Source organism: Pleurodeles waltl, chromosome 5, assembly GCF_031143425.1.
Source record: "Pleurodeles waltl isolate 20211129_DDA chromosome 5, aPleWal1.hap1.20221129, whole genome shotgun sequence".
In the NCBI taxonomy this organism is placed as follows: domain Eukaryota; kingdom Metazoa; phylum Chordata; class Amphibia; order Caudata; family Salamandridae; genus Pleurodeles; species Pleurodeles waltl.
Window position 1 is genome coordinate 1694038535 of NC_090444.1, and position 14051 is coordinate 1694052585.

The following is a 14051-nucleotide window of genomic DNA, read 5'->3' on the forward strand; positions in this document are numbered from 1 at the left end:
ACGCATCACGTGTTTCCGTGCAGTGGAAGGCTCTTCGCAAAGATTGACTAGCCATCTTTCTGTTACTTATTGCTATATTTGGGTGTTTAATTAGTACTAATAAGATGCAAATAATGCCCAGATACTGTTAGCAAACATTAAAACGAAAAATTTATGAAGTAATACTATCACAAAATGTGCCTCATTATGCCACATAACTTGCCTTTTCCTGACGCATAATGTACTGAACATTGCTGCATAAATTGGCCCTCCACTGCTGCATAATTCCAGTGGCCTTGCTTACAAGTATTAAAAATTCATAACTGAACTTTTCTTGCCACATAAACTGATCAACCCTGCCTCATATTTGGTATTTTCCTGTCATATAATTCTAGTGGCCCTGCATATAACTAAAGCGCTTCCATTTACCTTCTTCATCTATTTGCAGCAAAAAAATACAATTTTGCCTTTTAGCATCCTAATTTAAATCCGCCATGCTATTTCCAATAGAATACTACTTTCACCACCCAACCGGCACATCCACACAAATGTGACCAACAGGCAAAATTGATAATACAGGACTAGGGGGGAAATAATTGAGGCTTCAGACGACTAGAAAAGGAGATAAACATGAGTGTGAAATACACTTTAAAGGTGTGCAATCATTGGCTGATTTGTACAAAATGATTCCAGAAAACCTGGATAAATCTGAGCTCCCCGGCTGTGCTGAAACGGTGTGAACCTAGGCAAATTTTTTTTTTCATTCTTACGTATGTGAGCACTTTGATATATATAAAATTGTGGTCATCTTCAGCAGGCAAACATTATTTAAAAGGAGTGTGCTGAAACCAAAGAATATGTTTTTGAAATCAATCGCTGGTGAAAGAAAGTGGTTTCATTTAATACCGAATAGCCTCACTCCAAAATGTCCGTCAGTGCGAGCATGGTTGACGAAAGATGTCAGGAGTCATACAAGCCTCGCAGCACAGTGTTGTTTCCTCATTTTGCCGGTGCGCGTGGGTGGGGCCATACATAAGGCAAGGTATTTACCTGCACCGTACCCTGCTACTGTGCCACCTGCAGAAATTCAGGGGACCAGGCAGGCTGAGAAGAGCACAGGCACACCTTCTACCCCTAAATGCACGGTGTACCTGGTGGTGCCCTGCTGCTTTTCGGGGGTGAGACTGAGGATGCTTCACAACACAGATTCCAGTGGATTTTTTCATACCGTTACACACCTGTTCAGACTCTGACAAGTAACGCTGGTGTTGATGAATAATTAGAACATAGCTTCAAGCGCACTGGGGAAGCAGAGCAACCAAAGCGAGAACAGGAGGGGAGGTGGCCTCGCGCACTGGATATGAACACAAAATAACAAGAAATAACAAGGGGTCGGTAGAGCCCTCGGAGTGAGTTGAGGGATGGGGTTCAGGCTCTTATTGGCCCAAGTTAATCGTTCTCTAATTGGCTTGAGCGGGCGCCAGCCTGGGAGTCCCACTGTGATTGGTTGTAATGGTAGCAGCTGTAACAGCTGCCCTGAGACACGAAAAATTCAGTGAGCCCGACTTCTTTAAAACATAAATAAAATAAAAGACATTCTTGAATGCTCAAAATTTCAAGCACTCTACAGTGACAGCGTGGGTGCATGAGGGCTCAAAGAAACAAGGGGGAGTGGCAGGGGCATGCAGCAGATGGAGCAGGCTAAGCTTTACTGAACAGCAGGAAATGAAGGAAAATAAAGTCCCCTAAAGAACAGATAAACAGAACAAAGTGTAATTATACAGTAGTTGGTCCCTGCTCCCAAAGAGAACAAGCATTTGCAATGCAGTTGGTCTCGTGTTTGCTTGAGTTAGAGCTATTAGGGTTGTAAATTCCGAACTAGACTTTTCTTGACATATCCATTTAAAATGAAAAGTAAACAGTTGACATAAGCAAGCCGATTCAAAGTGCCACGGCTGCTATGAGAATGAGCGCGAAAAAGAGACACAAAAAGAAAGAGAAGTTTGCTCGCAGTCAAACGTATCGGCAAATGTACAATTATCCATGTAATAGGGTCCATGGCCAAGGCAGTAACAAAACTGCCCCAAGGAGGGACAAATGTAAAGCATTTACCAATGGGCGCCGGCACTTATTTCTGAGGGCCGGTGCTTAGTTTTCTGTCTCAAGCATTTACTGCGAGTAAAAGACACGTGGGAAAGACGGAGGAAGAGAAAAACTAAAAACCGTCAGAAAGGGGAAAAGCAGGAAGCTACAAGAGTGAGCTGAAGGGGCAGGGAGTGGCTATAAATGGACTGAAGAGGCCCGAGGTGGCTTCAGGATTACGCTTCCTCAGTATTATGTGCTCGCACTTATGATTGCAGCAGCTGTGTTTAAGAGGAGGGCTTTGAGCACCAGCACATTTTTATTTACAAATTAAGCACTGGGTGAAGTCGAGAAAGACAGATGAGCTGAAGTGAGAAAAGAGGCAAAGTAGAGAAATAGATGAGGTACTCTATGGGTGGTGAGAGTGATAAAAATATAGAAGGTTCGTATCACTGCGTTGCCTGAACATCTTGTGATTCTGGGCAAATCACATAATCTCTTGTCCCAGAAGTCGCTGTGCTGAGGGCAGTTACCTCCTCCGAAGGATAACTGGCAACGAGCTGACAGTTTTTTACTAATTTTAATACCAAGATTGATCAGTGAGTTAAATTGCTGCTCCTGACCTACATGTGATTCGCAGTTACATGTTAACATTTTGTAGACCTTCAAATTCAGGCAAGGTCAACTCTGCCTTTCATCCTTCCAGTGTCAATATTAAGTAACAGTAAATCCTGTTCTATAGAACGCTTATAAACGGCAAACGGATCTAGTAAGCTGTAAGTAGACAAGGTATCAGTGAGATTTTTTCTCACCCCTAATTTCAACATGGTAGTTCCTTGTCTGCTCGTGGCTTCGACTTTTTACTGTGTTCTTGGCAGTTTTGAGCAACTAGTGCTATGAGGTTAAGGGCCTAAACATAGCTGTCCATCGCCTATAAAAGTGGTGAGGGCAGATTTCTATTGTGCACCTCAGGATACTTGTAGGGAACTGGACAACCGTAGAGTAAAGTTAATTGGTGGGGCTCATCTATGGCAAACTGAGCCTGACGTGCAGGGCAGGCGTTGGATACTAACTGTCCGGAATAGAGGCGCCGAGCATCTCACCCAATCCCACTGCTCACCTGCACACATCCAGACATGATGCCTCATACAGCAAGGAGCACTGAGGCTGGCTCTAAGCAGGAGCACCACAATGTGAGCACAATGAAGTGTGAAGTCTTTACACAGCTTCCTTCCTGAACCAGTAATTAGGGGAAGACAAAAGAGCAGGAGTGGCTGAGAAACGTCCTCACCTTGGCTGAGATGAGGAAGAATTAATCTTCCGACACTTGACAACAAAGTTCACGGAATTTTTAAAAGTAGTCCGCCTACAGGAATGAAGGCAATGCATTTCCATTGTCTGGAAAGCTTCTGTTCCCCATCTTGTGCCATGCTACACCAGGAGCATCCAGACAAATCTAATTTGCTTTTGCAATTAATACAATCTTCAACTGTTTAAGAAGACATCTGCTCTAGCAGCTGCAGTATCTTCTTTTCAATGTTTACATTATTTACCCTATAATCTCACACTTTCCTATGTTCAAATGTTTAGTGTTTCCCTGGAGCCAGCATAAATCTTTAGATATTTCTCAACGGATTCACCTCCAATTTGTGCATCCAGCTATTTACACTTCCAACTCCTGAGCTAATCAGCTGTCCTTACTGAAGCAGTGGTGTAGTCCTTGCTTAGAAGTGGACAGACTGATTCTCTGAATCTAGTGCCTATCAAAAATATTACAGCACTGTGTTACATGCAAATAATGTTATTTATTTCTACATTGCTGCATCCCTAGATTGCATGCTATCTCAAAACACCTCCTCTAGATTCCTAATGCCCTGCATGAAAAACTGACCTGACATCTCTCTTTCATTGCTCTCAAATGACACTCTCAGTGCTCCCGTCCTACACACGTCCTCTCTCTGAACACAGTCTACTCTGTGACATAGGTCTTTGCCTTAATCTCTATTACTATATTTCTGCAAATTGTCCTCATCTCATTTAAAAAATGACAATAAACTCATGTGTACGTAATACCCCTGCATAGATATTAGCTAATTTTCTTAATCTAACCAATCATTTGCATGAACTCACATACCCCCCACTAATGGTCACACATAAACTTCTACCAATTTAATCTACTACAAAAAAAGTTATGTGAATGCACGGAACGGTTACCAGGACAGCACACGATTAAAACAAATAACCAACAATAAACTCTAGCCACTCATCTTGGGTTCCCAGAGAACCATCCTGCCTGGCGTAGAGCACGACCATGCCTTGTTAGGGGTAGTAAGTGCTATATTAATTCATTTATACTTACAATTACAATATAGCTTTTCCTATTTGGTGTAAATTCTATACTTTTGTATCAACATGCTGCTAAGTACTGACTAGATCTTTTGTGGACTCTCTCACGCTTGTCTCATTTGACCTTATGTACATGATTGTGTTTTAACTTAGGCTTGCTGTTTCTTGGATTGTTAATGTATGCACATACACAAATTGAATAATTACTGTGTGTGAAAAATTGGGTTGCTGGTGGTCAGATAGAAATTTACTTGAATATTCAGATTCAATGAAGGCATGCGAATTGTCGTTATCAGTCAGTACGAAGTCAATCCTTGAGTATTACTATGGAGTAGAAGGAGTACATTACATCATCCTCAAGTGAATTCCTGCACAGTTCCCCAAGGTGCATCCCCTCATCATAGCCACAAAGCATTGCAACAGTCTTGGAGGGGCCCTTGCCTTCTGCCTGATTGATTCTATTATACAATCATAGTCCCCATGCATAATAGAGACTATCATGCGTGCATCAAGAATGCTGTATATGTAACAAAACATATTGGGAGCATAGGAACATAACTACAACAGGTCCTACAATGTATTTCACCAACCACACCAACAAATCACCCAGAGATACCCTTCATCATCTAGCAATATGTGAATAATGATCCATCACTAACCCTGTGGCAGAAGACTTAAAGGAGGAGGAGTACGTTTGTTTTCTCCTATAGATCATGGAAAATACCATCTGTCTTCCCCATATTTATCTCTATATTTCCTCTATTTCTTGATCCAGGCCATGCTACTTTCTGTAGAAGAGCTATTCCCAGTGCTTTTCTCATCAAGTGTGAAGGGCTACTAATTTACAATCACAATTTCATCTTCACATATCAAGTCTGTGTTTTGATGGATGTCATTTGTAATGCTGTACATTGCACAATCCATCAGTAGGATCATAGCAGGAGTAAACCTCAAACTTCTGTACCAAATAGCCACCAATAAGTCATCGCTGCTACTTGTAATAACTGTAAAGAAAATAACGAATAACATGCAGTCTTCACGTGTAAAAACTCGCAACTTCCTTTTCCTCCTAATGAATCTCCAAACATGGAGGTATGATTACCTCCCTGTTCACAGCCTCCCTGTATCTAGGATTGCCACCTTCCCACCTGTGAGCCCATGTTCAATTACACTCTTGTGGGCAATCACAGACCTCTACTCAACCCTGAAGAGAAACGTGTAAACCTTGGGGCACTGCTTTACAGTTTCAAAAGATCAGCACAAATAAATTGGAATTTTTTTATCTATTTTTTTTACTTAAGTTGTTAGGTTTATATTTTAAATGGTTGCTGCAGTAATGTGGCTAATATGTGTGTGTGTTGTTTTTGCATTGCAGTGCTTCCATGTACCGTACTCTACTCTCACTATGTTCCTCAGCACAGACCAGAAAGAAAGAGATTCAGCAACTGCATACCGTAAGTCCCAATCTTATGTCCTTTAGACCCTTGTGCTTAGCCTGGGAGTTTATGCAACATATTATAGTGGGAGGCAGTAAATACTGTATTTAAGCCTGGTGTTTACTTTCCTATGATAGGCACGTTCTGACATCAGAACACACCTGTTAGAGAAAATGACACACCTACTCAATTGTAATAAATTATAGCAAGCGAGTAGTGATGTCACTGTGCTTTTGCTGTATTTGTGGACTTACCTCCTTTTCCTTATGCACCCTCACCCATGGAAGAAGAGAGCCCCTTTGCATCTCACTGTGGCAGCTATCCATCAAAACCTACAAATCATTGACAGTAGCAGCCAGTCCATACCTACTTCTGCTGTTTCATCCTTTGGCTGCCTCATCCTTCTACTCCATCAATCCCACTGAAATAAAGTTTTGGAAAGGTGTAGAACAAAAGGTCCTGCATTGCTTATGTGTACAGGGAAGCTTTTGCAGGCCCAGTGTCCTTACTTTGCCCTGCCCTCCTTCCTTTCGTGCGCTTCACAGCCCTGCACACCACTAAAGGCCCATTTTCTAAAGAGACTAGGTCCTTGTCAGGAACTTGTCTAATGCAGGTAATCAACCAAATGGCATCAGATATCCCGCCCTCCCTGGTTAGAATGCATAGAGGCCCTGTGCACTCCAAATATACCGAAAGGAGTATCTGGCAGTTTTTGGCAGATGTCCCGCATCTGTCACGCTCTAAATAAGACCCTTAAATCTACCTTGCATGATTGCTTCTCCTGGATTCTCTACTAGAAATCTTCAGTAGGCATGGAAGGCTTATGTTCCAGGGACTCGTATCACAGGTATGGATCACCATATCTGTTCTCTATTGCTCAGTCCTAGCCAGGAGAGAATTGTCTATGAGCAAACATTGAGGGAAACTGCAAAGGAAGGATTTTTAAAAACTGTATCAAGTAGCATCAGTGGAAGGGTAGATGATTCCAAACGTATTAGTCTTTGATCATTTCAGGGCCTCAAAAGAGCTGTAGAGATGCATCTTAACTTGGTTAAAGGAGGAAGGGCATAGGTAAAGTGACCCCTCGAACAGGGCGAAGGTCTGTAACTATGTAACAGCTTATTTCACAAATAGCTGGTCAAGGCACTCACAGTTCCTTTGAGCTGGAGCCTAACAGGTCAGAGTAAGGAGAGCTCAGGAACAGAGAGGAGGGGGTTAAGTGGGGATACAATTATTTAATAGAAGGAGGGTAGTGCTTCGCACATTAATGACACACATAAATTCATTTATATTGTTTTTCTGTAGAGCACACTGCCATTCAACTACAAACCTTGTGGTGTTGTTGAGTGATCCCATTTAGCTTGCAGAATGTAAGAAGGATGGTAGATCAAGTTTTTTTGTGAAGAATGCCATGTTTTATTGGGCTTCCTATGTTTGAACAAATGTTTTGAGCTTTAAGTTGGAAGGGAAAGGAATTCCAAGAGGAGGCCCAAGAACCAGAATTGATCTTTGACCCATTTGTTGCGACTAAGGTGGTCATTACAACCCTGGTGGGCGGTGTTAAAGAGGCGGTAAGACCGCCAACAGGCAGGTGGTAAAAAATTGCAATTACGACCGTGGCGGAAACCGCCAACAAAGACAGCCACTTTAACACTCAGACCGCCACGGCGGTACAAACAAACAGCGCAGCGGTCACCGCCGACAGACAGGCGGAGGACAAAGTTCCACCCACACTATTATGACAGGCCAATCTGCCACCTTTTTTGGGGCGGATAAAAACACGGCGGAAACAGGAATTTCGAAGGGAAAACGCTCACCTCTACACACCCCACGAGGAACGAGGACACCATGGAACCGGAACTCCAAATTCTACCTGCGATAGTCTTCCTGCTCCTCTACCAGGAGCACGAACGCCGGCGGCGAAGACCACGGTGAGTACTGCACCTACGACACAGGGGAGGGGGGAGGCAAAAAACAGGAACACACACACGCAACACCCCCACCCTCACCCACTACAACACACACACTAATACATGTTGATACATTACAGTTACACCCCCAAGTCCCCCAGAAGAATGCAAAGACAAAAGGAAATTATTGTAACGATTGTAATCTATTAAAATCCAATACTCCAAAATATATATACACTATAAACAAATATATACACCAATAATACAAGTCCAGGTATTGCACCATTTATAGTCCGTGGACCACTGGGCCCAAAATGCATGGGCGAGGCCCACACTCGATACCCGATCAAAACAGAGAGAACACTGCAGGGGCATCAGATAGAAATACAACAGGCACCTCAGGGGGAAGGGAAGGGGGGGGCACCTCAGCCGGATGAGTGCACGATGCCAGATCCACGAGGGGGCTCAATGCCCACTGTTCAATCCTGGGGAGTGCAAAGCTACAGTCTCTCAAGTCTCTACAGTGGGTGGGTTGCCTACTGCTATATCCTGGGGAGTGCAAAGCCACAGTCTCTCAAGTCTCTACAGTGGGTGGGTTGCCCACTGCTATATCCTGGGGAGTGCAAAGCCACAGTCTCTCAAGTCTCTACAGTGGGTGGTTTGCCCACTGCTATATCCTGGGGAGTGCAAAGCCACAGTCTCTCAAGTCTCTACAGTGGGTGGTTTGCCCACTGCTATATCCTGGGGAGTGCAAAGCCACAGCCTCTCTAGTGGATAACAGTCTTCACTGGTTCTGGAGGGGGACTGGTGCCCAGAGTGCATCACTCACCCCGTGACGGACCCAGTTGCGTCAGTGCCCTTGCCGCTCATGGGCTAGCGGTGCTTGAGTTGGCGGTGCCCTGTTCAGCGGTGCATGAGTTGGCGGTGCCCTGTTCAGTGGTGCTTGAGTCGGCGGTGCCCTGTTCAGCGGTGCTTGAGTTGGCGGTGCCCTGTTGAGCGGTGCTTGAGTTGGCGGTGCCCTGTTCGGCGGTGCTTGAGTTGGCGGTGACCTGTTCAGCGGTGCTTGAGTCGGCGGTGCCCTGTTCAGCGGGGCTTGAGTGGGCGGTGCCCTGTTCACCGGTGCTTGAGTTGGCGGTGCCCTGTTCAGCGGTGCTTGAGTCGGCGGTGCCCTGTTCAGCGGTGCTTGTGCTGGCGGTCCTTCATGGCCCAGCGGGGCTTGTGCTGGCGGTCCTTCATGGCCCAGCGGGGCTTGTGCTGGCGGTCCTTCATGGCCCAGCGGGGCTTGTGCTGGAGGTCCTTCATGGCCCAGCGGTGCTTGAGTTGGCGGTGCCTGGCCCAGCGGGGCTTGTGCTGGTGGTCCTTCATGGCCCAGCGGGGCTTGTGCTGGCGGTCCTTCATGGCCTAGCGGGGCTTGTGCTGGCGGTCCTTCATGGCCCAGTGGGGCTTGTGCTGGCGGTGGCCTCCTGGGCAGCGGGGCTGGGGCTGGCGGGGCCCTCCTGGGCAGCTGGGCTGGGGCTGGCGGTGGCCTCCTGGGCAGCTGGGCTGGGGCTGGCGGGGCCCTCCTGGGCAGCTGGGCTGGGGCTGGCGGTGGCCTCCTGGGCAGCAGGGATGATGGCGGTCTTCTCCGCTGTGCAGCTCTTCCCTGACTTGCCGGGTTTCTTGTGGCCCTTCCCCATCTTGGGAGGTGTAACAGCTGACTCCACACTCCCACTGGGACCCCTGGGAGCGGCTTTGGTGGCTGGAGTCTTCCCCCTCTTCCGCCAGGCACTGGCCAACTTCTGATGCTTCACAGGGGCTGGGGACTGGCTGTGCTGTGTCTCCGTGCCACACTGGCTGTCCTGGTGGCCGGTGCACTCCACATACCTGTGACTACAGGCACCACTGGTCCCGGAGATGTTGTGGCTGAGGTGCTACTTCGGGACCTATGAGATGGACGGGGTGGGGGAGGTGTGGGAAAAAGGTCAAGGCTGGACAGGAAAATTGTTTTGGACACACTGGGACGGGTAGCTGGAGGGGGTTTGGGTGTGGAGGAAGAGGTGATGGTAGTAGGAGGTGTACGTTTGGTGACTTTGGGTGCAGGTGCATGCGCTGGAGGCTGTCGTGAGGTGGATGGCTGTTGGGTGGGTGTGTGCCTGCGTTTGTGTATCTTCGGAGGGGGCGTCACAGACACACTGGGAGAGGACACAGGGGACGTGTGAATGGTAGTGGGGGTGGTGACTGCATGTGAGCAGGGTGTGCTGGTGGGTGTGCTGGTGAGGGACATAGTGGCTGTAGAGGTAGTGCATGCAGGTGTGAGTGGAGACAAGACTGGGAGGGAGGAGGGAGACGACGAGGATGGGGACACAGTGGAGGCAGTGGATGTTGGTGTGTCTGCATGTGTGTGTTGCTTGCGTGAGTGCCTGTGGGATGTGTGGTGCTTATGTTTGCCTGAGCTTCCCTTGTGTGGTGAGGTGTGTGCAGGCTGGTCTGATGGTGTGCTTGGGATAGGCAGAGGTACAGGGGATTGGGTCTGGGTGGAGGAAGTTGGAGGGGGGAGGCTAGAGACGGGGACAATGGCTGCCATCAGTGCTGAGGCCAGAGTTTGAAAAGCTCGGTGAAGGTCCGCCTGACCAGAATGAATGCCCTCCAGGAATGCATTTGTTTGTTGCAACTGCCTTTCTACACCCTGGATGGCATTCAAAATGGTAGACCTGAGGAGGTCAATGGCCTCCTCACTGAGGGCAGCAGGGGTGACTGGGGCAGGGCCTGAGGTGCATGGGGCGAAGGTGATGCCCACCCTCCTGGGTGAGCAGGCACGGGGCGAAGGCTGAGGGGCTGCTGGGAGGGCGGTGCTGGTAGGGGGGGGTGGCGGCTGTACCTGTAGATGCGGGGGCACAGATGTTGCCGCCACCACAAGGGAGCTCCCATCAGAGGACGAGTCCGTGTGGCTGGTGTCAGCTCCTGTCCCCGCCGTGGAGCTCCCCTCGCCCTCCGTCCCACTTGTGAATTCCGAGTCCGTAATCTCGCCCTCCAGGGCCATGTGGGATGCAGCTCCCTCGTGCTCCGGTGCCACTGCTCCTCCGCCTGATGATGCTAATGCACACAAGAACAGGAAGACCACAAAAAGGGGGGGGGGAGACAGAATAAAGACATGTTGAGTGCATGGATTACCGCTACCGTTGGCGGACAAGACAGACACAGAGGCCCCCTGCACTACGCCGCACTCTTGGGCTCCACAGTTCAATTCCTGGGAAATGGCCTACAACGCTATGGACGACATCTGCACACATAGATGACACAGGGGCATGAATAGCTGTACTTGGCACTCTACAGACGTGGGGTGGGGTGCCACAGGGCCATGCCTTATGGAGGGGCCTAGCCTACAGAACTCGCCCTGGCCTAGGGAAACCCACAGCCCTCCTCCCCCACCCAGACAACTCCACTGCGCGCAAAGTCAGCTGAATGAGAGTGTACTCACCCCCTTGTGTCTGCTGTGATGCCCTCAAGCGCCCATCCAACTCCGGGTAGGCCACCGCCAGGATCCTGAACATCAGGGGGGTCATGGTTCGACAGGCACCCCTCCCACGTTGGGAGGCCATCCCCAGCTGAGCCTCCGCCGTCTTCTTGCTCCAGCGGCGAATGTCCTCCCATCTTTTCCGGCAGTGGGTGCTCCGTCTGTGGTAGACCCCCAGGGTCCGGACGTCCTTGGCGATGGCACGCCAAATATCTTTCTTCTGGTGGGCGCTGACCTACATGAAATGTACAGGGGAAGAAGAGAAGTCATTACCAACTGCACCTTCAAAGTGAGTGGCCCCCATCCCTACCCTTGCCATGTGGCACATGCACTCACCGTCTTTCATGCACGCAGCACTCTGCCCCCTTCCTTCTTACATCCAGCCCTCTCCACACAGGCATAGCCCATACATCATGCTCCCTGTGTACTTACCTGTTTGTCTGGAGGACCGTAGAGTAGCGTGTACTGGGGGAGGACCCCATCAACGAGCTTCTCCAACTCCTCCGATGTAAAGGCAGGGGCCCTTTCCCCAGACGCACGAGCCATTATCTCTTCCAGACTGAGGTCACAGCAGCACTTGCAGTGTAGGTCCTCTCCTGTCGAAGATCAGGTATCGAGTGATTGAAGTGATAGAAAATGGCGGTCACGTCCGCGGCGGTGCGTACCGTCACCGCCGGCGTACATCGTCATTGGCTCCTGGGACCCATAGGGTACAATGTTAACCAATGCAGCTTTGCGCCGCGGTCTTCGACCGCTTACCGCAACGTGTACAACGCCAGCGCAGTTACCTCACATACCATTGTCCCACTTCAGAGGTCAGGCAGCTGCCATTTCAGGGGCCCACATGGCTTCATTTTCAACTGCGTCACACATACCTAGGCCTAGACTCAACACACATACAGGCCACCTTTTGTGTATGATTGGTGTTCTGGGTAAACTGTGGGGACGCACCTCTGAGTTGTTTGACTCTGTGCTTGCTGTTGTCCTTCATAGGCACCGTCCGCTGGGACATGTGAGGAGATGGCGGCATCCTCCGGTGTACCGACCGTTGGTGGACCTGTCAACAATGGAGGAGCGACATTTCATAATCACCTACAGGCTTGACCGTGCCACAATCCAGGAACTGTGTACCCAGTTGGAGCCAGACCTGATGTCAGCAATCCGCCATGCCACAGGAATCCCCCTTCAAGTGCAGGTGCTGTCAGTGCTCCATTTCCTTGCAAGTGGCTCTTTTCAAACAACTGTGGCCATGGCATCAGGGATGTCCCAGCCTATGTTTTCCAACGTATTGTCCAGAGTGTTGTCTGCCCTACTGAAACACATGCGGAGCTACATCGTTTTCCCTCAGGTGGAGGATTTGCCTACAGTGAAAGGTGATTTCTATGCCCAGGGACATATCCCCAAAATCATAGGTGCCATTGATGGGACCCATGTGGCTTTGGTCCCCCCCCACAGGAGTGAACAGGTGTACAGAAACCGGAAGAGTTATCATTCGATGAATGTGCAGATGGTGTGTTTGGCAGACCAGTACATCTCCCATGTGAATGCCATGTTCCCTGGCTCAGTGCAGGACGCCTACATCCTGCGGAATAACAGCATCCCTTATGTGATGGGTCAACTCCAGAGGCACAGTGTGTGGCTATTAGGTGAGCACCTGGAAGCAAGTCAGTGGGAATGGGTGTCTGGGTCTGGGGTTATTCCTCCAGGTTAGTGTGTGTCTAACAGTTGCCCCTCACCATTTGCAGGTGACTCTGGTTACCCCAACCTGTCATGGCTACTGACCCCAGTGAGGAATCCCAGGACAAGGGCAGAGGAACTCTACAATGAGGCCCATGGGCGAACTAGGAGGGTGATCGAGCGGACCTTCGGCCTCCTGAAGGCCAGGTTCAGGTGCCTCCATATGACAGGTAGATCCCTATTCTACTCACCAAAGAAGGTGTGCCAGATCATCGCGGCCTGCTGTATGCTTCACAACTTGGCTTTGCGACGACAGGTGCCTTTTCTGCAGGAGGATGGTCCAGATGGAGGTGTTATTGTAGCTGTGGAGCCTGTGGACAGTGATGAGGAGGAAGCAGAGGAAGAAGACATGCACAACAGGGACTCAGTGATCCTGCAATATTTCCAGTGAGACACAGGTAAGAATACAATCCTGCCTACTACATGTACTTTAACACTACTACCTCTCTACTGTCTGTCGTTTTCACCCAGTGTATGGTCACTGAGTTGTCACTTTCCCTTACGGTTTCACAGATTTGGGTCCCACTATGTGACATCTGCTTAGATTCCTCATGGACTAGAGCTGTGTGACATAGGTGTGTTGACATAACTATTTTAAAAAACATTTTGTCACTGTAATTGCTAATACACTATTTCGAAATCACAGACAGACTCCAGATCTTTTTGTGCTTTAGGTGTGTTTATTTAAATGCTCAAAATTGGAGGGGGTAGTGAAATGGTAAGGGGTGATGGCGGAGGAGTGTCCATGGCAGAGTCCAGTCTATTAGTCTCACAGGTGCATTGCACATATGGGCATAGGAAGTGGACCTGGGGCAGTTTCATTATGGACAGGGTGACAAGGTGGGACAGTAGGATGACAATCAGTGGGTCTCATTTCTTGGCAGGGGTCTTGGCATCGTGCTCTGTCTTGTTCCTGGATCTCAGGGACAGTTTGCGGGGTGGTTCTCCCTCTGCAGGGGGTGGGGTGCTGATGTGGTGGTCCTGTGGCGGGGCGTCCTGTCCACTAGCGCCGGCGGAGGTGGTGGGCAGTTCATCGTCCATGGTAGTGTCAGGGGACCCTTGTAGTGC

General features: G+C 48.9%; 1 protein-coding gene across 1 annotated transcript in view; it reads left to right on the top strand.

The window, feature by feature from the left end:
• MFSD2B (MFSD2 lysolipid transporter B, sphingolipid) overlaps window positions 1-14051 on the top strand; it is a 291098-nt gene that overhangs the window by 107798 nt on the left and 169249 nt on the right. The window contains exon 5 of the mRNA XM_069236021.1: window positions 5783-5861. Within this exon, the coding sequence (XP_069092122.1) occupies window positions 5783-5861 (79 nt within the window). The remainder of the gene's footprint in view (window positions 1-5782; window positions 5862-14051) is intronic.